At 63.0% G+C, this 21,386-nt stretch overlaps 1 protein-coding gene across 6 annotated transcripts; it reads left to right on the forward strand.

The window, feature by feature from the left end:
* The first annotated feature begins 60 nt into the window (after window positions 1–60).
* Window positions 61–21,026, forward strand: PCNX3 (pecanex 3). 6 transcript variants are annotated; one of them, XM_032357306.1, is made up of 37 exons: window positions 61–165; window positions 258–374; window positions 567–1,689; window positions 2,062–2,249; window positions 2,470–2,569; window positions 2,690–2,729; window positions 2,829–2,924; window positions 3,152–4,279; window positions 4,738–4,861; window positions 4,945–5,123; window positions 5,535–5,625; window positions 6,005–6,140; window positions 7,305–7,465; window positions 8,245–8,398; window positions 8,681–8,713; window positions 9,006–9,177; window positions 9,283–9,393; window positions 9,722–9,813; window positions 9,978–10,087; window positions 10,261–10,366; window positions 10,472–10,564; window positions 10,722–10,872; window positions 11,679–11,823; window positions 12,163–12,340; window positions 13,362–13,470; window positions 13,627–13,756; window positions 14,122–14,180; window positions 14,285–14,500; window positions 15,153–15,406; window positions 17,793–18,023; window positions 18,189–18,292; window positions 18,598–18,745; window positions 18,833–19,063; window positions 19,143–19,417; window positions 19,779–19,912; window positions 19,993–20,291; window positions 20,368–21,026. In XM_032357306.1, exons 3-37 carry the CDS (start codon window positions 1,537–1,539, stop codon window positions 20,563–20,565), a joined length of 6,129 nt encoding a protein of 2,042 aa, XP_032213197.1. In that variant the 5' UTR covers window positions 61–165; window positions 258–374; window positions 567–1,536; the 3' UTR covers window positions 20,566–21,026. The 6 variants fall into 6 exon arrangements, with proteins under 6 accessions (XP_032213197.1, XP_032213200.1, XP_032213201.1 ...); XM_032357309.1 differs by having other exon boundaries at window positions 7,323–7,465; XM_032357310.1 differs by having other exon boundaries at window positions 7,344–7,465.
* The last annotated feature ends 360 nt before the right edge of the window (window positions 21,027–21,386 follow it).

Below are 21,386 nucleotides of genomic sequence, written 5' to 3' on the forward strand. Positions count from 1 at the left end.
CTCCCAGAGGCTGCCGGCGCTGGTCCCAGCAGTTCCCGGGTAGGCGGGCAATGAAGGGCAGGAGGGGATGGGTATCCCCAAATGCCCATCCCTGAAGGTTCAGGGTCAAGGTTGGTCTTTGCTAAGGACAGGCCGTCCCCTCTGCATCCGCATCAGCAAAATGAGGTAAAGAATCTGGCTTGGGAGTGAATCTAGTCTTGGCTCCGAAGTTGCACGGCTGTGTGATTCATCTTCTCTTCGCCTCCTTCCCTTCATAGCTGACACAGGGACCAGAAGCTCCTTGGGTTGGGAATGGGCAAGATTGGAATACGGAACTGACTGCATCTCAAGCTTTAGGAACGGGTTGTCTAAACCCATCCTCTTCCCCTCACCTGGTAAATAATCCACTTCTTTCATGCCCCTTACCAAGTGGTTGGAAACCTGAGACTGTCGACCTGAACTTCGCCCAGTGGTTGGATTCAGAATGGCTAAGTCGCCGTCACAACCGCTGGATAGAACCCTCCACCCCCATTGCCTAGAGCCTGTCACTTTAAGAAAAGCGACGTTATCCTATTTCTATTATTCAGGCCTGTTCTGGAGGGTTGCTTTCTACACGCTAAGTCTGAGCTCTGACCCGGAAGTAGAGGCAGATCGGGGCGAGAGTGCAGATTTGAGGTCCAGCACTAAAAGGGGCGGGCCGAAAGGGGCGTGCTTTGGTGGCGAACTGTCGCAGTAGCCCTGGGAAGTCCACGCCTCCAACCTCTTCCCGCCTCCTGTAACTCACTGGGAGAGTTTTGTGCCAATTAATTCCGCCATTACCCAGTGGCCATTCAACTATCCCTTCGGCTCCGCCCAGTGGTGTCAACGGGATTGCCAACGCCTAAGTGTACGCATGCGTCCCAGCGCTACGACTCTGCGCATGCCCAAAGGGCTCCCCGGCGTCTTAGCGTTCCACCACCTTCCTGCGCGTGCGTCGGGTTTCCGCCTTCAAGTTTTCCTTTTCCGGGTCTCAACTAGGCTCGTCGGGCGCATGCGCCACCGCTGGCTGGCGGCTCGCTGCTCCTTCCGGCCTTCCCCTTGGGCCGGGTCCCGCAGTAGCCGGGCGAGCGCGGAGACCGAAGCGACTGACCTGTAACCCCGGAAGTGGACCTCAGGGTCCCGGGGCTCTCCCCGGGCCGGAGCCGAGGGAGCCGTCGCCTGCACCCGCGGAGCACCCACCCCACGCCCAACTCTGAATGCCGCCGACGGGTGTCCGGCCCTTGCCCCGCGCCCGCCTACCGGCTCGGCCCCTCGGAGTTCTGGGCCGGGGGTGGGGGCCTGGACCCCGCCCCTAATGAGGCTCCACCCCCGCGTCCAGGCCTCGCACCGCTGACTGCTCGGGTCGGCCCCGCCCCCTGCCCGCCCCGTCGCCCGGCCGACCCCTCTCCCCGGCTAGGGGAGGCCATGGCGTGAGCGCGAGGCCGGGCCCCGGGGCCCTCGGGCGCCAGACGGGGCATGGGCCGGCGGCCGCCCCCATGAGGGTCCCGGGAGGGGGGCGCGCGCAGCAGCGGCGGGGCCATGGGGTCGCAGGTATTGCAGATCCTGCGCCAGGGGGTGTGGGCCTCGCTCACCGGCGGTTGGTTTTTCGACCCGCACCAGAGCACTTTCTCCAACTGCTTTCACCTTTACGTCTGGATCTTCCTGCTCACCTTTCCCTTCTTGCTGTACATGGTGAGATGCTGCCGCCACCTGTAACTCCCGCCGGGGAAAGGGAGGGCAGGTGTCACGGAGGGGTGCAGAACTGGCAGTGATTCGGCGCTATGTTTTGTAGGCTTGGGGGTGGAGAAAGGACTCACTGCAGAGTTTGGGGGTATATGGAGGAGCGACCAGATTATCCTTTAATTGGGTTGGGTGACCTTGAGCTTCTCACTGGATTTCTTTCCAGTGAGAGGATAAAACCCCCTGACAGGGTGTTTGGACCAGTTGCAAGGGACGGGTGAGGAGGTCTTGTGAATTTGTTAATGCTGGCTGTGACTGTGGCAGTAGGTCTATCCCATGGGGACAGGGCTGTGTGAGGAGAACCTGACTCAGTGCCGCCTCCAGGTCCTGCCCCCCAGCTTGATGGTGGCTGGCGTGTACTGCCTCGTGGTGGCTGTCATCTTCACTACCATCAAGACAGTGAACTATCGGCTACATGCCATGTTCGATCAGGGCGAGATTGTGGAGAAGCGCAACTCGACCATGGGGGAGCCTGAGGAGGAGCCTGTACAGGGGGACAGCAGTCTGCCCAGGTGAGTGGGGGAGGGGCCGTGTGGGGAACTAAGGGGTCTTGGTGCCTGGGCTTAAGCATCTGCGCCTTGGGGACGTTGGCTTCAGGAGCAGATGAGTCCCTGTTCTGTGGTCAGCCCCACAGGACCCTTGAGAAGAGAGGAGTGCTGGGGATAGCGGAGGAAGTAGGACCTAAAGGGAGGGGGAGGTTAGCTGAAAGCTGGCACTTTTCTCCCCTGCTAGGGACCCAGGAGTGGAGATGACAGTGTTTCGGAAAGTGAGTTCCACGCCTCCAGTTCGCTGTAGCTCCCAGCATTCTGTGTTTGGCTTCAACCAGGTTTCGGTGAGTGCTGCCTGTCCTCAGCCTGTCCCACTCCTCTCCCAAGAGCCCATCCCCACCGGGTATGTCCTGAGGCTACTTCTTATCCGGCTTGTTCCTTCACTTCTCTCTTTGTCTGCTCAGGAGCTGCTGCCCCGGATGGAGGACTCTGGTCCCCTCAGAGGTAGGTGGCTGCTGCTCAGGTCTGAACTTGGCGGCGTGGAACGGGATGGCGCCTTGGTGTCTTGAAGTCCTGCTGACACCTGTGGGGCTGTGGTTGCAGACATCAAGGAGCTGGTGCGGGAGCAGGGCAGCAACAATGTGATCGTGACCTCGGCGGATCGAGAGATGCTGAAGTTAAGCTCACAGGAGAAGCTGAGTGAGTGGGCATGCTCTGGCAGACGCCAAGGGGGAGGATGGGCTATCTTATCTTTGAGTCACCCCAACTGTTGCTTCTCCAGAGCTCTCTTTGGCCTTCAGAATGGGGCCTTCTCATGGTCCTGCTGCAGCTGGGCTCTGGGGAAGTGGTGGCCACAGGACCCCCTTAGTGGTTAGTTCCTTTTGCAGCATGCCCTTTCCTCATTTTGTTTTCCTTTTCTCTGATAGTTGGAGACCTTCCCCAGACACCCCCGGGGGCTGCCCCAGACCCCTCTCTCCCCAGCACAGACTCTTCAGATCGTTCTCCCTTGGCCGGGGATGGAGCCCCCTGGAGTGGGAGCAGTGTGGCGGACACTCCTATGAGCCCCCTTCTGAAGGGGAGCCTCAGCCAGGAGCTGAGCAAGAGCTTCCTGACCCTGAGCCGGCCTGAGCGGGCCCTGGTGAGGACCAGCAGTCGACGGGAACAACGCCGGGGAGCAGGTGGCTACCAGCCCCTGGACCGGCGGGGTTCGGGTGAGCCCACACCCCAGAAAGCAGGCTCCTCGGATTCCTGCTTCAGTGGCACCGATAGGGAGACGCTGAGCAGCTTCAAGAGCGAGAAGACGAACTCAACCCATCTGGACAGCCCCCCCGGTGGCCACGCCCCCGAGGGCAGTGACACAGACCCACCCTCCGAGGCTGAGCTGCCCGCATCACCAGATGCTGGGGTTCCCTCCGATGACACGCTGCGTTCCTTTGACACCGTCATAGGCGCAGGGACGCCACCGGGTCCAGCTGAGCCACTCCTGGTTGTGCGGCCCAAGGACTTGGCCTTGCTGCGGCCTACCAAACGGCGGCCCCCCATGCGAAGACACTCCCCACCTGGCCGTGCCCCGAGGCGGCCCCTGCTTGAAGGCGGGGGCTTCTTTGAGGACGAAGACACCAGCGAGGGCAGCGAACTGAGCCCAGCCTCCAGCCTCCGATCTCAGCGCCGCTACAGTACTGACAGCTCTTCTTCCACTTCCTGTTATTCCCCCGAGAGCTCCCGTGGGGCAGCTGGGGGACCCCGGAAGCGACGGGCCCCCCATGGGGCTGAGGAGGGGGCTGCTGTGCCCCCCAAGCGGCCCTATGGGACCCAGCGGACGCCTAGTACCGCCAGCGCCAAAACGCATGCGCGTGTGCTGAGCATGGATGGGGCAGGGGGTGATGTCCTCAGGGCCCCCCTGGCTGGCTCCAAGGCGGAGCTGGAGGCCCAGGCGGGGGTGGAGCTGGCTTCTGGTGAGCCTGCTCTGCTGCCTGCTGAGGCCCACAGGGGACCTGCTGCCAACCAGCCCGGCTGGCGGGGGGAGCTGCAAGAGGAAGGTGCTGTGGGGGGAGGTGAGTGCCCGCTCTGCTGGGGGGCGGGGGAGGTGAGCTGGGTATGGGCTCGGGTTTGGACAGAGCCCAGGCTGGAGTGGAGCTGGTCAGAGTCAGCTCGGCCTCTGGCTCAGGCAGTGGGTAGATGAGGACTGAGCGAGGGAGTACTGTCTGCTGAACCCCTCACACGAGTGGGGCGGGGAGATCGCAGACCCCTGGCTCCAGGTCCTGCACTTAGCGCCAAGCCCTTGTCCACTGAGGGCTCTCAGCATCCACATTCATCGTGTCCTGATTTCCAAATGTGGAAACCGAGGCACAAGTGGTTAGGTGACCTGGCTGGGCCCCAGAGGCAGGACATGCTTGGATGAGACCTGACCTGTAGTTCTGGGCAGGGGCTGCTGCCGCCCCCCGGCCGCTACCCAAGTCCGAGGCTGTGTCCACGCCTCTGTGGCTCACGCGCGGGGCCTCTCTCTGGGCAGCAGCTGACGAGACTGGCAAGCGGGACCGTACGAGCAGCGTGCGGCGGACTCAGGCGATCCGCAGACGCCACAATGCGGGCAGCAACCCCACCCCTCCAGCCTCTGTCATGGGCTCGCCGCCCAGGTGAGCACCTGCCGGGTGGCCGGAGGGGTGGTGGGGGCCCGTGGCTCTGAGTGGCGCTGACCTGCGGGCTGTCCCTTTCTCAGCAGCCTGCAGGAGGCTCAGCGTAGCCGCGCCGCCTCTCACTCCCGGGCGCTGACGCTGCCCTCCGCCCTGCACTTCGCCTCCTCGCTGCTGCTCACGAGGGCCGGCGCCGCCGTGCACGAGGCCTGCACCTTCGATGACACGTCCGAGGGGGCCGTACACTACTTCTACGATGAGAGCGGTGAGCCCCTCCCTGCGTCCAGTGGCCTGGCCTCTGTGGCCCGCCACCCCCCTTCCCTCCTGCCGAGGGTCTTCCTTGTCCCCGCGGCAGTGCTCGCTCTGTTGGCCACGGACCTGCTCAGCCCCCGTGCTGCCCGCCACCAAACTTGCAGTTTCTCTGAGATGTGGGCGGCTTCGTTGTCCCTGCTCTGCTTGTGAGGAAGCCAAGGCACTACCTGAAGTCCCAGCTGAGCAAGTGGCAGAACAGGGACCCAAACCCGGGGCGGGCTGACCTGCAGGCCCTCTCTTCTCCGGCTCGTGGTTTCCTGGGGCTGCTGGGCTGCCGTCCAGGGGAACGCCTCACTGGGTGGTTCATATGGGTCGGGCTTTGGTGCCCCGTCCCTGACATGCTGCCTTGTGTCCCCGGGCCCAGGTGTGCGGCGCTCCTACACCTTCGGCCTCGCTGGAGGCGGCTACGAGAACCCTGTGGGACAGCAAGGGGAGCAGGCAGCTAACGGAGCTTGGTGAGTCTCCCGGCTGGGGCTCTCTTGGCCTGCAGCCTGGCGAGTTTACCGTTTCTGGGCATTTTCTCTCTGCGCTGTGCTGGGGTAGCGGCAGCTCAGAACCTCTAGGAGAAGAGAGGGGAGCAGCGAGGGGCAGGCCTGCGGGGATCCTGTGATACCGCAGTAATGTGGCGTTTCTGGGCAGGAGGCTGCCAGGAAGCCCACGGTCTGGGAGGGAGACACTTCTGCCCTTTGCTGCCTCTGGATCCTTGGTGCTCCTTTTGGGTATCTGAGCAGCCCCCGGAGCCCCCAGTTATGGCCTGGCTTTGGCCTTAACCCCACTGCGGTCCTGGGGCCCTCCAGTGGCCCCGATCTTTCTTCATGGCTGCTGTGCCCACAGGGACCGCCACTCGCATTCCTCCAGCTTCCACTCGGCCGATGTCCCGGAGGCAGCAGGCAGCCTGAACCTGCTGCAGCCGAGACCTGTGGTCCTGCAGGGTATGCAGGTGCGCCGCGTGCCCCTGGAGATCCCGGAGGTGAGGAGCCAGTGGTCGGGGAAGGACCCGCAGGAGGGGCAGTGGCGGGGGCGGGCGGGCGGCTCACGGAGCACTTGCCCCCGTACCGAGAGGGACAGGCTGCTCGAGTCAGTGCTCTGGGGGCCCTTGGTGTCCATCCTGACCTTTAACGGCTGGCTATGGGTGTGCAGGCTCTGGATCTCTGTGACTCAAGGAGTCGTTCGTTTGCTTATTCAACAAGTGTGTCCGGAGTACTTGATCTTGGAGGGGCCTGCAGGGAGCTGGGACGGCGGGTCTCTGCAGGGAAACCCGCCGAAGAGGCAGCGCAGCTTACCTGGCCGAGGCCTGCCGCTCCCTGTGCTGGGCCCAGGCATGGGGCATGGCTCGGGGCGCTCTGTCCCTGCTCCTTATTGTAATGTCCCGTTTTGCTCCTGAAAGTGTCCCGGTTTGCATCATAAGTTACATGGTCAACGTGGTAATAGCAGACGTGTTAAGGATGAGTGAAAAACTCAGAACTTAAAGAACGGTGGTAAAACGGCACCCACATGTCTAACGCTTAGGGTCACAGAGTACATGCAGTGCCCAGAAGCCCCGTGTGTCCCTTCCTGATGCATGTATTTTCCTTAGTGGTCACACAGGAGGGACACCACGGTCCTGACACCGCTGATGGCCACATCCAGCTCTGCATGGGATCCCCAAGGCCCCGCAGAGCTCCAGACCCATAGCTTGCCTCCTGAGTACTTGTGGGCATGAGAAATCCCGAGATTAAGTAGCTTGCCTGGGGTCTCACAGCATGGCCCCTGGCACCCAGGCCTGTCGTCAGGGCTGGGGCTCTGTGTGCTCCAGGCTGGGGAGGTCAGGGTGACCCCCGATGGCTCCGTCATCAGAGGATGGTAGGATTTGTACTGGGTCTCAGAGGGCAGGGTGGACCTCACTGAGCCCAGGAAGAGGCAAGAGGAGAGACTCCGGCCCTCAGCAGCCACTGGGGCACGTCCCGGGGACCTGGAGAGATGAGCGCGCCTTTGTGATGGAGTCGCAGGACAGGCCGCAGGGCCACTAGATCGTGGGGCCTTCTGTGGCAGAGGAGACGGCGGACCAGTCAGTGTGCTCCAGGCAGGGGAGTGTGGTGGCAATGGGCCGTGTTGGGGGGCGAGGGGCTGATGGCTGCGGCTGTGGGGACCGCAGTTTGACCTGCTGGACCAGGACTCCCTGCACGAATCCCAGGAGCAGACGCTGATGGAGGAGGCACCTCCTCGGGCCCAGCACAGCTACAAGTACTGGCTCCTTCCCGGCCGCTGGACGTCCGTGCGCTATGAGCGGCTGGCCCTCCTGGCCCTGCTGGACCGGTGAGTGCCCATTTGCCGTGGCCCCCGGGCCTTCCTGAGCCTCTAAATGTGGGGAGCCCATTGTGGCGTCCCTGAAGGTGCCTCAGGCTGGGGTCTGCGGTGGGGTTTGACTAGGTAGGTCCTCCTGGGATGTAAGGGCATGGCCTTATGGGTGGTGCTCTAGGCACTCCCTGCCCCAGAGCTCTGCTCCAAATCGGCTGTTCCCAGCCAGTCTCTTGTTTTTATTTGCTCGGTGTTAGAGCTGATGAAATTGAGTTCTGTGGTCTAGAAAAGCTCACAAACCCCTTATGTCAGCCTTCCTGTTTCTTCGGGGTAACTGAGGCCCAGGAAGCCAGACAGGAAGGTCAGATGACTTCTGTTGTCTGCATGGATGGCTCGGGCCTTGAACCTGTGGCCCAGTTTCCCACGCTCTGGATGGCCCCCGGCCCTGCAGCCGGCACGTGTCCGGCACCGCCTGTGTGCACAGCATGGCGTGCTTGACCGGGCATGCGTGAGCCAGAGACAGGCAAGCCCTGTGGTGGTGGCCCTTGGAACCTCGGGGTCTAGAAGGGGCAAAGATCGGGATGCAGGGTAGCAATGGGGCAGTTTTCTGGAGCAGGTGCCCCTGGCCTCGTCCCTGAAAGGGACAGGTTCGCATATTTGGAGGACGAGGGGTTGCTTGGGCATAGGCTCAGACGTGGGCCTTTGTGGCTAGGTCCTGTTCTCCTCCCCACGCCGCCTGCCTTCGTCCCACTAGCTGGGAAGGGGATGGGTGTGTCCTGACCCTGCTGTCTCTCCAGGACTCGGGGGCTGGTGGAGAACATCCTCGGTGTGGGCCTGAGCAGCCTCGTCGCCTTCCTGGGCTACCTGCTGCTGCTCAAGGGCTTCTTCACGGATATCTGGGTGTTCCAGTTCTGCTTGGTCATCGCTTCCTGCCAGTATTCCCTGCTGAAGGTCAGGCCTTGCTCCTTGGGTTTCCTTCCCCCACACCCCTCTTTCCAGACGTCTCCATGCCTACAAGGTGGAGGGGTGTGAGCTTGAAAGCAGAGGTGGTGTTTAAGATCTCCTGTAGTTAGCTCTCTGTCTTACCCGTGAAAGAACTGAGACTCCAAATGGTGTAAGGTCCTGCCCTGGCCACCCCGGATAGTCCGCCGGTGGAACTGAGCAGGGTCTGGGGTCTCTGATCCTCCCTTGGGCTCTCGCTCTCCTTGCCAACATGGCTCCTGTCTCTTCCAGAGTGTCCAGCCCGATGCGGCATCTCCCATGCACGTGAGTACCCTGCCTTTACCCACGAGGCTCGGGCGTGGGCCCTGGGCAGGGGCTGACACAGACGTGGAGGGCTCTGGGAGGGGCAGGGCTCCCTTACCACCTCTGTGGCCTCAGATCTTCAGTCCTGCTGCCCTTACCTTGAGGGCCAGGCTTCCTATTTTGGTTCCAGGGCCATGGGCAGGGCACGTGTATGCGTGTGTGTGTGTGTGTGTGTGTGTGTGTGTGTGTGTGCGCGTGTGCGTGCGGGATGGTCAGCTGGGGACAGCTGGCTCCTCGCTGTCCCGCTCCCCAGGGCCACAACTGGGTGATCGCATACAGCCGGCCTGTCTACTTCTGCATCTGCTGTCTCCTCATCTGGCTGCTGGACGCTCTGGGCTCAGCCCAGCCCTTCCCCCCCGTCTCCCTGTACGGCCTCACGCTCTTCTCCGCCTCCTTCTTCTTCTGTGCCCGGGACGTGGCCACTGGTGAGATGGGGCGGTGTGGCCCAGGGGAGTGAGGCCCCGAGGCTGGCAGGCCAAGGGGCGGTGCGCGGGCGGACTGACCGGGCCTTTGCTCTCTCTCCCCGCCAGTGTTCACCTTGTGTTTCCCGTTCGTCTTCCTCCTGGGCCTCCTGCCCCAGGTCAACACCTGCCTCATGTACCTGCTGGAGCAGATAGATATGCACGGCTTTGGGGGTACAGGTAGGGGGCCCATAGGTAGCCTGGGGGGTCGGGAGAGCATGGGGCCTTGGAGGGGCTGTGGTTTACGGCGTGGCTCTGGCCTTCTGCTGATCTTTCTCCCTGTTGATGCGGTGGATTCCAAGAGCCCGTCTCCTCTCCCCCGACCCCCCCCCCCAGCAAATGGCTTAAACCCAAGAATGTTAGAAGCTCTGAAGGCCTCTCAGGGCTCGGGGAGTGGACAGCACTGGACTGGGGATGGGGCCCAGGGAGGTTAGCCCATGGGAGTTAAGGAGCATCGGAGCCCCGGCAGGTGGGAGCTGGGCTTTACCTGCTGTCTCTCCGCTCGCAGCTGCCACCAGCCCGCTCACAGCGCTCTTCAGCCTCTCCCGCAGCCTGCTGGCCGCTGCCCTGCTCTATGGCTTCTGCCTTGGGGCCATCAAGGTAGGGATGACCTGTGGGGTGGGGGGCATGCTGAGGCCCAGGGGGGTCGTTGGGACGGGACTGTGAATTGGGCTCAGCAGTGGCTTCTCCCTTGGGGGGACCCCCACCCCCCACTCCCCACGCTTCCCCTTGCCTCCCTTGACCAGCATGGGTTCTCTCCCCAGACTCCTTGGCCGGAGCAGCACGTCCCTGTCCTCTTCTCGGTCTTCTGTGGCCTCCTGGTGGCACTGTCCTACCACCTGAGCCGTCAGAGCAGTGACCCCACTGTGCTCTGGTGGGTGCCTGCATGGGCCTGTCTGTGCGCATGTGTGTGTTTTCGTGAGTGTGCATGGCAAGGGTTGGCGGTGGGGGTCTGTGCATGTGCCTGTCACCAGCTGACCCTGGAGCCCGCAGGAGGAGGGGCGGCCCCCGCAGACCCAGGCCTCTGCCTTTTCTCACCCACCCCAGGTCCCTGATCCGGAGCAGGCTCTTCCCTGAGCTGGAGGAGCGGAGCTTGGAGACGGCTCGGGCTGAGCCCCCGGACCCCCTGCCAGATAAGATGCGCCAGTCGGTGGTGAGAGGCTGGCGCGTGGGGTCCTGGTCTTGGGGCGGAGGGCTGCCCGGGAGCGGTCGGCCCCGGGGTAGCGGGCACCCACGCTGGTGTCTCCCGGCCTTGCAGCGTGAGGTCCTGCACTCTGACCTGGTGATGTGTGTGGTGATCGCCGTGCTCACCTTTGCCATCAGCGCCAGCACCGTCTTCATTGCCCTGAAGGTTCGTGTGGCCTGGGCTGCCCCCCCGCTCTCCGTCTGCCTGAGGGTGCTGGGCTGGCGTGGCCTCGTCCTTCTCTGCCCTGGCCCGCCTGTGCTGGGCCCCATGGGCTTCTCAGCCCGCTCGCCTGGGCTGAGCCTCCGGCCTGTCCCTCTTGCAGTCGGTGCTGGGCTTCGTGCTGTACGCACTGGCCGGGGCCGTGGGCTTCTTCACGCACTACCTGCTGCCGCAGCTGCGCAAACAGCTGCCCTGGTTCTGCCTGTCGCAGCCCGTGCTGAAGCCCTCCGAGTACAGCCAGTACGAGGTCCGAGGTGAGTGCCTTTCCCAGGGTTGGGGCCCCTCTGACCCCCCTGCCTCCCTGCCCCATGCCCCGGGGACCTCTGGCCCTCTAGGCTCCTTGCGCCAGCAGGGGGCAGCCTCTGCACATGCCGCCCTGTCCCCACGGCCCTTGTGCAGCCCTGCCTGTGCTCTCTGCCTGTCCTCTCCCCTCCAACTGACTGCGCCCCGACTTGGCCCCTGCTTGCCCCTCGCCCCGCCCACCCTGCCTTCCTCTGCCCATCTGCTTTCACTGGGGAGATGGAGGATGTAGAATTCCAAGGCCCTAAGGGGATCTTTTGTCCAGAAGGATTGATCGATTGCCCACAGACTAGGTCTGCTTGGCGGATTTTTATTTGGGCTGTGCGATGCAGACGTCTCTAAGCCTCTGTTTCATCACCTGGATTTGGTGCCTGAAATTCCACGTGCCCTGTTTTACGTCCGCAATAAAGAGTTTGCCCCCTGGGCTGGCGTTCTCACGTGGCTACGGTCAGATGAAGGGCTACGTGATGAAGGGCTGCCGCTCGAGGTCACCGTGGATGCGGGCCTCACCGAACCTCCAGCGGGCACCTGGGATGTCCTCATTTGGTTTGTTTTTCCAGATGACAGAATGGGCAAAGCATGTGCCCTAAGACCCGGAATGGCCTACCTGGGCCTCATCACCTCCTTTGAGCTGCCACAAAGTCTCTGGGGGCCCAGAGAGCCATGGCCCCTGGTTTTCCCTCCCTCTGGGCGTATACCTCACCTGGTCAGGCAGTGAGAGGGGAGTGTGGCCGGTCAGCAGTGCCGCCTTCTGCCGCAGGCGCTGCGCAGGTGATGTGGTTTGAGAAGCTGTATGCCAGCCTCCAGTGCGTCGAGAAGTACCTCATCTACCCGGCGGTGGTGCTCAACGCCCTCACGGTGGACGCCCATGCCGTCGTCAGCCACCCAGACAAGTTCTGCCTCTAGTGAGGACTGCCCCGGCCCCCGCCATCCCATCGTCCATATTCCCATGGGACACGTGAGACACTGAAGCCCACAGATGGAATGAAACCTGCCTCAGTTGCCCCAGCAAGCGAACTCCTGCTGCCCTTTGTTGAAGATAGTTGCCTCTTTGAAGACAGATGTGTTTCCCAGATGTGTCTTAAAAGGGAGACCCCTCTAGAGAGCAGAGACTGCGCGTCTCTTGCTCAGGAGAGCAGGGCCCGGCTCAGTAGAGCCCCGGCCAGGGCTGGGGAGGGATGGGCCCTCTTCCCTGCTGCCCCCCGAATCCCACCTGCCACGTAATGCCTGCTCCTCCCCCACAGCTGCCGGGCGCTGCTGATGACCGTGGCTGGGCTGAAGCTGCTGCGCTCAGCCTTCTGCTGCCCTCCCCAGCAGTACCTGACCTTGGCCTTCACTGTCCTGCTCTTCCACTTTGACTACCCACGCCTCTCCCAGGGCTTTTTACTCGACTACTTCCTCATGTCTCTGCTCTGCAGCAAGGTGAGTTGGTGGCTGTGCTGCAGGGTGAGCGGCGGGAGCAGACCCTGTCTGCGTTGGCTGCGGGGAGAACTTTCCCAGGGGCCTGCAGCCCCGCTAGCTGCTTCTCCACGTCCGCCCCGCTGTGGGCCTCTGCAGCAGGTCCCCCAGGGGCACAGAGGAAGCTGTGGTTTAAAGCACTAAAGTCACTTGCCTTCTGTCCCCCGGAGAACTGGTGAGCAGCCCGGACTTGAATCCGGGTCCCTATGACTTTGCTGCCCACTCTCAGAGTCATGGCCCTTCATCACCTTCCTTGTGGACAGTTACTAGGGAGTTAAGTAGTTAAGACTTGGCTTTGGCCTTTGGAAACCAGCCTCTGAACTCTGCCCCTTTGCCAGCCACAGCCTCGGGGAGCAGTGAAGAGCTGAGTTTCAGAGGCCCATGGGGCCTGGACAGATCTAGACTGCTTTGCCAGGCTGTGGGACCCCCTGATGTGGGGCTCGGGGGTGCGGGGAATCACTGAACAGCACCATTCCCTGGCACTGTCCTGGAGGCCTATGGTGGTGCCTGCCATGGGACCCCAGCATGGGCCTGAGCCATTTTCTCTTTGACGTGGGCATTCTAGTCTGGTTTCTGGTCTGGTCCAGGATGGTAGAGATCTGAAGTGTGCTCCCCTCTGAGGGCGGGGCCCGTCTCGACTTCCAGTGTCACGGTTGAGGCCCAGTTTCATCACTCACCGATGGCTTGAGCAAGCCGTTGTCCTGCCCTGCTTTTTCTGAACTTTCCCATCTGGTCCTGAAATGGGACAAGATGGGAGGCTCTCAGGGTGGTCCCACAAGTCATTGCTGCTTCCATAGAGGGTCTGCCAATGGAAACGGGCTCCTTTGTGCTAGGTCCAGAGAGAAAGGGCTGGGAGTCCTGGTGAGCTTGACCCCCACAGGGGCAGCCCCTGGGGTAGCCCGAGGCTCTGAATGGGGTACTTGGCCGACCCCGCCTCTGTGAGTGACCTGTGTGTCTCTTCCTTTCGCCGTCTCCAACCCGCCAGCTGTGGGACCTGCTGTATAAGCTGCGGTTTGTGCTGACCTACATTGCGCCCTGGCAGATCACCTGGGGCTCCGCTTTCCACGCCTTCGCCCAGCCCTTCGCCGTGCCTCGTACCCAGCCTGCTGCCTGTGACCTGCAGATGGGGCATGCGGGGAGGGCGGCGTCCCGGAGGGGGGTGCGCGGGGCAGGTTGGTGGGAGTCCACGGGTGGCAAGGGAGGCTAGCGTGGGGTCCTGTGTGCCTGCCACCTCCTTGACTCGTGCCCAGACTCGGCCATGCTGTTTGTTCAAGCCCTGCTCTCAGCACTCTTCTCCACGCCGCTCAACCCTCTGCTGGGCAGCGCCGTCTTCATCATGTCCTACGCGCGGCCCCTCAAGTTCTGGGAGCGCGACTACAAGTGAGTGTTGGGGGAGCAGGCGGGTCCTCCAGAGGTGCCTTGGAAGGAGGGGGAGCTTGGGGCCCAGGCAGGGTGGGGCACAGCGAGGGGCCGCAGCTGGGGGGGCACAGCCACTTTCAGGGGGCTGATGTGATAAGGGCAAAATCTGAGTCGGGCCAAGCCTCGGGATCCCACCCTGGGCGTCCCGGCTGTGGGGTCCTGGGGTTGTCCCCTCATGTCCTGGAGCCTCGGCCTCCTATGAAATGGGGCTCTCATGACATCTGCCCAGAGAACAGGGCTGTGGGCCATGAGGATGCTGTGGTGGGCTGGCAGGAATCCTCCCCCGAGCCTATCGGCCGACTGGGTTTGTCGTTCTGTCTGAACAGCACTAAACGTGTGGACCATTCCAACACCCGCCTGGTCACGCAGCTGGATCGGAACCCCGGTGTGTTCTCAGCCATCCAGGGGCCTTTCGGGTGGTGCCTCCCTGGGGAGGGGGCCTCGCTTACTTGTCATTTCGTCCACGTGTCTGTCTGTCCCGGGCCTCAGGCGCTGACGACAACAACCTCAACTCCATTTTCTATGAGCACTTGACGCGCTCGCTGCAGCACACGCTGTGTGGGGACCTGGTGCTGGGCCGCTGGGGCAACTACGGCCCCGGTGACTGCTTCGTCCTGGCCTCTGACTACCTCAACGCCCTGGTGCACCTCATCGAGGTTGGCAATGGCCTTGTCACCTTCCAGCTGCGTGGCCTCGAGTTCCGGGGTGAGCCGCGGGGCCTGGGTCTGACGCAGGCCGCTGCGTTTCATAGCGCAGGAGGGCCGGCTTCTGGTGCAGCCCTGCTCTGGTTGCAGGGTGACGTGGGGCAAGGCACCCTTCCTCCCTAGGCCTGGGTTTCCCAGTCTGAGTGCTGAGGTGGCAGGGCCTCCTTCGGCCAAGCCGTGCCCCCATCCTGACTCTGGGTCCACAGGGATCGAACAGGCTGGTCTGGTGGAAGTGTGGGCCCGGAGCTCTGGCCTCTCCCATCAGCTGCCCCAGGCCTGCTCTCTGGTCTCAGGCTTGGCTCAGGTTGGGTGTCACGTACAGCCCCTGGTGAGCGAGCCAGGTCTTTGCCCTCCGGGCCATGCACATGTTGGACATCAGATTCGGAAGAGGCCTCTGAGGGTACAGAAGGGCTCGAGGCCCAGCTCACGAGCACCATGGACCTGAGCAGGCCACTTTGCTCTGAGCTTGTCTTTGCCCTGGCCTCTGGGAGTCTGGAGGAGGAAGGTTCATTTGTTAATCCGCGCGTCTAGTAACTGTTGCTCACGGCATCCTCGGACAGGGAGCGGCTAAGGCCTGGGCTCTCAACAGGGAGAAGGCAAGCAGGGAGGTCCCAGTGGCCCCCTGACTGGCTGCTCCCCCCCGCCCCCCCCAGGTACCTACTGCCAGCAGCGCGAGGTAGAGGCCATCACGGAGGGCGTGGAGGAGGACGAGGGCTGCTGCTGCTGTGAGCCCGGCCACCTGCCACGGGTCCTGTCCTTCAATGCCGCCTTTGGGCAGCGCTGGCTGGCCTGGGAGGTGACGGCCAGCAAGTACGTGCTGGAGGGCTACAGCATCAGCGACAACAATGCGGCCTCCATGCTGCAGGTGTTTGATCTCCGCAAAATCCTCATCACGTACTATGTCAAGGTATGCCTGGCGGGGGCTGGGCAGCAGGGGTCCCTGGACGGCTCACCGGGAGCATCCCGAGTGCCACCTTCTGGATGGTTGGGAACCCGTTTTCCCCAAGAGAAACATAGGCCTTAGAGAGCTTTAAGCGTCCTTCAAGATGCCACTCACCACCTGACAGCGGGCCCCACGGGTCCCAGCGGCTTGCGTGCCTCTGACAGTCTAGTGTTGGGGGGTGGGGCGGAGAACAGGGCTTGCTGTCCGCCTCCTCTGGGAGATGCACCTGGACAGTGAGTCCTGGCGGCGGGCAGGCAGCGTGTGCATGAATCCCCTCACTGGGCTGCTGGTCCTGGGAAGGGCGGCTGCGGAGGCCAGCCTCCTAGACCCCTGGGAGCCTGCCCCACTCCGGTTGCAGAGCACCGATAATGCTAACGGCGGTAAATGATGATCCCAGGAACGGCTGCCAAGCACTGGTGGCTACCGGGGGGCAGGCTCTGAGCCAGGCTCCACTCCCAAGCGGGTGAAGCCTACCACGCCCTCCAGGGGAGAGCCTGCTGTCAGCTCTGGCAGTTGGCTGGCAGGACCGAGCGATTAGCCTGCGGCCCCAGGATCAGGAGAAAGTGGCGGAGCCGAGCTCAGATCCAGGCCTGGGCTTCCCTGTGTTATGTGGGTGCTCCAAGCCCCTGCACGGGGGGTTGAGGGCTGTGAGGCACGGTGTGGGGTCCAGCAGCAGCCCTGGACTGGGTTCTAGGAAGCCTCCTTTGGGATGGCCCCTCTTTTGCTGTGCCTCAGTTTATCCCCTTGAGGAGGAGGGATCCCTGTAGTGCCGCGAGAGGGCAGGAATGATGGCCCCCGGGGGAAGGGCACTGTTTCAGTGAGGTGAGGGTGCCTCCTGGGCCCCTTGTGCCCTCTTAGCGTCTGCCCTGGGGCTCCCTGTGCAGGGCCTTGGGGTGGGGGAGGCCCGTCAGGGCCCAGGGCAGCCAGCTCACCTGAGGCTCTCTTGAGGGCAGTCCTCTGCACCTCCCGGCTATGCCCTTGCCTCTGCGGACACCCCGTCGTGGCATATGTCAGAGAACCTGGAATTCCTCTGTCAATTTTCCCGTCCCCCCAGCCACTCCTAGGGAAGGGTGTGCGAGCCTCCCGCCCCTCACCTTCACCCAGAGAGACACTGTGGTCCAGACAGGGACATTCCCAGGCTCAGGTCATCCAGAGGTCACGCTTCTGTCCACCTGTCCTGTCCCCCACTGTCAGAGAGCTGCCCCTACGCAGGTCACCCTGCTGCCTCCCGCCAGCCCAGCTCAAGGCCAACACGGCCGTCTTGTGGCCGCACACCAGGCACGCAGCCCGGCCCAGGCTGCAGGCTGAGATGAGCTCCAGCCCTGCCAAGCTGACCGTCGCATGGGGAGGCTAACTCGCCACGGCTGTAGCCGCCTCATAGGCCGGCACAGTTGGAGCGGGGTGGCGGCGTCCGGGGAACCTGGGGGTGCTCTGCCAAGGACAGTGTGGGCTCAAGTTTGGAAGGAGGAGTTGGGGCTGCCAGGGGCAGTGCCTGGGTGAGGTGGCAGCCTCTTGGGCCTGCAGACTGCACCAGAGCTACCCTGCTAGACGTTCCTGCTCCTACTGCAGGGGTGCCCTGTGTTTGGGGCCAGTGGCGGCACCCACCCCAGCCTTGGACTCGCCACCCCATCCCCAGGGAATGGGGCCCACCCAGGGTGGGCACATGGAATCCCAGTGACCTTGCTGGTTGCCAGCTGCCAACCTCATGCTGCCCGTCCACCCTGCCCGTCTGCCTTCCAGAAACTCTCCATCGGCTCAAAGCCCTATGCAGCAGCCAGCATCCCCTTAAAGGATATAGCAGCCTGTGACTTGGAACACAGGTTACTGTGCCTTTCTTTTTTTCTGAGAGGAGCGCCCTGTGGCTCCCAGACCTCCACTGCCTAGAGGGACCGGGACCCACAGTAGGCCCCACTGGCTTGCAGGCAGCCCCACTACCTCAGCCTGACCTTCCAAGGCCTCTCAGATCGCATCCCACAGCGTAATGGCGTGGAAGGTACTGGGGGCTCCAGTCGTAGCTCAGTCTGCCCTGTTGTTTCACCTCAGGCAAGTCTGCTGTCTTTCTGCACCCTGGTCTCTTATCAACGGGGATCTTCTGAAGCAAGCAGGCGAGCACTTGTCACAGGCAGGACCCTCCAGGGCTTGCTCTGTAAGGGGGGGTTTGCTTCCTGGCCACACTCTCACTCCTCCTCCCTGGCCTCGGAGAGGGGATCAGACTGGCCTGTGTGCCTTCAGGGAGTTCAGAGGAGACACAAGGTGGGAGTCCTAGGTGACATCCTGGGGCTTTCTGTTCCGCGGCGAGGGCGCGACTGTGCTCCCCAGCCCCAGGCCTAATGCCTGCTCCTCCTCGCAGAGTATCATCTACTACGTGAGCCGCTCCCCAAAGCTGGAGGCATGGCTTAGCCACGAGGGCATCGCCACGGCCCTGCGGCCAGTGAGGGCACCAGGCTACGCGGACTCGGACCCCACCTTCTCTCTGAGTGTGGACGAGGATTATGACCTTCGCCTCTCCGGCCTCTCACTGCCTGCCTTCTGTGCGGTGCACCTCGAGTGGATCCAGTACTGCGCCTCCCGCCGCAGCCAGGTCCAGCCCCCACTGCCCTGGGGCTGCCCTCCAACCCCGGTTCCCCCTCCCCTGTCCCAGTTCCTCTCGCTCTCAGCCTCCCTTGGTCTGGGCCCGAGCCCCCACCGCACGTTTCCCTGCCCTGGGTCTGAGTGGGGCTCTGGGGACGGGGTCCTTGTGCCACAGCCCGTGGACCAAGATTGGAACTCGCCGCTGGTCACGCTGTGTTTCGGCCTGTGTGTGCTGGGCCGACGGGCCCTGGGGACAGCCTCGCACAGCATGTCTGCCAGGTGGGTGCCATGGGGCCAGCTGGGCCTCCCATGTTTCTCTCTATCCCCTCCACAAAGAGCTCCGGGCCAGCGGCCCCCAGGAACCGCATCGGCCCTTCCTCCAGGTCGGCTCTGCCACATGGGCAAGGCACCGCCCAGTTCTAGACCTTTCCTGGTCCCCACCACCCCTTGAGGGACCGAGACAGAGCTGGACCTTGTCGGGATGGGGAAACAGGCCCCGTTGGAGGCATGGTCTGGGCTCGAGTCCTGGAGTGGAGCACCAGAACTCGGAACCTTCACGCTCACCTGTTGCTTCTCTCCCCCAGCCTAGAGCCCTTTCTCTATGGCCTTCATGCCCTGTTCAAGGGCGACTTCCGCATCACCTCCCCGCGGGATGAGTGGGTCTTCGCGGACATGGACCTGCTTCATCGTGTGGTGGCGCCCGGGGTTCGCATGGCCCTCAAGCTCCACCAGGTGGGGACAGGCGTGCGGGGGAGGGTGGGTGTCGGGGGATGGAGCGGGGCGGGGGGCATTGACCCAGCTCTCCTGTTGGCCCCACAGGACCACTTCACGTCCCCGGACGAGTATGAGGAGCCGGCCGCTCTGTACGATGCCATCGCCGCCAACGAGGAGCGCCTGGTCATCTCACATGAGGGTGACCCCGCCTGGCGCAGCGCCATCCTCAGCAACACGCCCTCGCTGCTGGCCCTGCGCCACGTCCTGGACGACGCCTCAGACGAGTACAAGATCATCATGCTCAACCGGCGCCACCTCAGCTTCCGGGTCATCAAGGTGGGGACCGAGGGCCTGGCCCCTGCCCCGCCCCCGCCTGGTGCCAGCCCCCCTGACCTTTGTGCGGGCTGTCCTGCAGGTGAACCGCGAGTGCGTCCGGGGCCTGTGGGCTGGGCAGCAGCAGGAGCTGGTGTTCCTGCGCAACCGCAATCCCGAACGCGGCAGCATCCAGAACGCCAAGCAGGCCCTCCGCAACATGATCAATTCCTCCTGTGACCAGCCGCTGGGCTACCCCATCTACGTGTCACCCCTCACCACCTCACTGGCCGGCAGCCACCCCCAGCTGCGGGCCCTGTGGGGCGGCCCCATCAGCCTGAGCGCCATTGCCCGCTGGCTTCTGCGCAGCTGGGAGAGGTGAGCCCGGGGGGCCGAGGTCCTGGAGTGGGAGGCAGAGGCTCGGCGAGGTGAAGCGACTTCCTCCTAGGGCTCAGAGTGAGGAAGTGCTGGAGCCAGGACTGGGCCCGGAGAGCCGACACCGTCCCAGAGCGGACCCGCCTTCGTGCCGCTCTCCCACAGCTGACGGTGGCCTTTCGCCTTCAGAGCCATCGATAATGCCTCTTAGAAGGTCCTAGAAAGTAGATGGCGAGATCTCTTAGAGACGGGGTCCTGGGGCTCAGAAACATTAGCTGGCTTGTCCTAGAGCTGGGGACCTGCGCCTCTGGGGTCTTGGGCCCTCCCCCTTCCAACCTGTCCCTCCCTGCCACCGCCCTCCCAGGCTTCATAAGGGCTGCGGCGCCGGCTGCAACAGCGGCGGGAACGTGGACGACTCGGACTGTGGTGGAGGCGGCGCCTTGACCTCCCTCAGCAATAACCCCCCGCTGGCCCACCCCACACCTGAGAACACAGCAGGTGAGCTGGCGAGGCCGGCCGGAGCCAGTGGGAGAGGACAGCCTAGCTGAGACCTCAACCCTCTTATCTGTCTCCCACAGGCAGTGGCGACCAACCCCTCCCTCCCGGCCCAGGCTGGGGCCCTCGGCCTTCCCTGAGTGGCTCTGGTGACGGGCGCCCGCCTCCTCTGCTGCAGTGGCCGCCCCCTCGGCTCCCTGGACCAACCCCTGCTTCCCCTGCACCCACTGAGGGTCCCCGGCCCTCAAGGCCCCCTGGCCCTGGTCTCCTCAGTTCTGAGGGTCCCAGTGGGAAGTGGAGCCTGGGGGGCCGGAAGGGGCTAGCAGGATCTGAGGCGGAGCCAGCCTCAGGGAGCCCCAAAGGAGGAACCCCCAAATCTCAGGTAAGGGTCCTGTGGAAGAGTTGGGTCCTGGGCTGCTCAGGTCTGCTGTTCCACCGACCTCTCTCCCCACCCCTAGGCGCCCCTAGACCTCAGCCTCAGCCCGGATATTGGCACCAACGCCTCCTCGCCCCCCAGAGCAGCCCAGGACATTCCTTGCTTGGACAGCAGCGCTCCTGAAAGTGGCACACCCACTGGGACCCTGGGTGACTGGCCTGCCCCTCCTGAGGAGCGTGAGAGCCCGGCCGCCCAGCCCCTGCTGGAGCATCAGTACTGAGCGGCCTGGTACCCTCTGGATCCCAGCCCCAGGATTCAGTAACTTGGATCCCCGGGCTCTGGCCTCCTCTGCTGGACCACAGAACTGAGGGGCTTTGGCTTCCACATCTGAACCCTGACCTCTGGCTGCCTTAGCCAGAGTATCAGAACTAAGTGGCCCAGACCTCTGACCTTGATCCCTGATCTCTCATCCCTAGTCCAGGGCCTGGGCTCCCCAAACTGACGCAGGCAGCCTCCCAGCCAGGCCCCAAAAGCCAAACCCATGGGCTGGTCCCGCTTCGAGCCTGTGGCCAGGACTGACTTGACTTGGCCCCCGGGCCCGCACTGCCTGCAGGGGCAACCCCCTGGCCAGGACCTGGGGCTGAAATGTGGGAAGGGTGGTTTCTTTTTTTCTTTCTTTCTTTTTTTTTTTTTTTTCCATGCTTCGGAGACACCAGAATTAATAACACTATTTTTGATTTTGGTTGGTGTTTTCTTTTTCTGACTGGGAATGTTTGGGTAGAGTGTGGGGGAGGATGGCCAGGTCAGGGTAGATGAGCACAGAGAGTGGGGTTGGGGATAAAGAATGCGGGGCTGGGTGATGATGGGAGATAGTAGTAAGGCCCAGGTGGGGTTCAAGTAGGCCTAGGTCCCCTTCCTCAGAAGACTTCCTTTTTAAACCTTCATCTGAAGTTCAGTTTGTTCAGTTTCTCACCCCTGTATTTTCAGACTTCCAGCTCATGAGGTTAGTGCCTAAAATGATCAGCCTTGACCTTGGTGAAAGCCTTTCTCTGAACCTGAAGTTCTTCAGCTTATAAAGAAGAGAGGACACCTGTCTAAGGT

The sequence above is a fragment of the Mustela erminea genome, chromosome 9, assembly GCF_009829155.1.
Source record: "Mustela erminea isolate mMusErm1 chromosome 9, mMusErm1.Pri, whole genome shotgun sequence".
In the NCBI taxonomy this organism is placed as follows: Eukaryota; Metazoa; Chordata; class Mammalia; order Carnivora; family Mustelidae; genus Mustela; species Mustela erminea.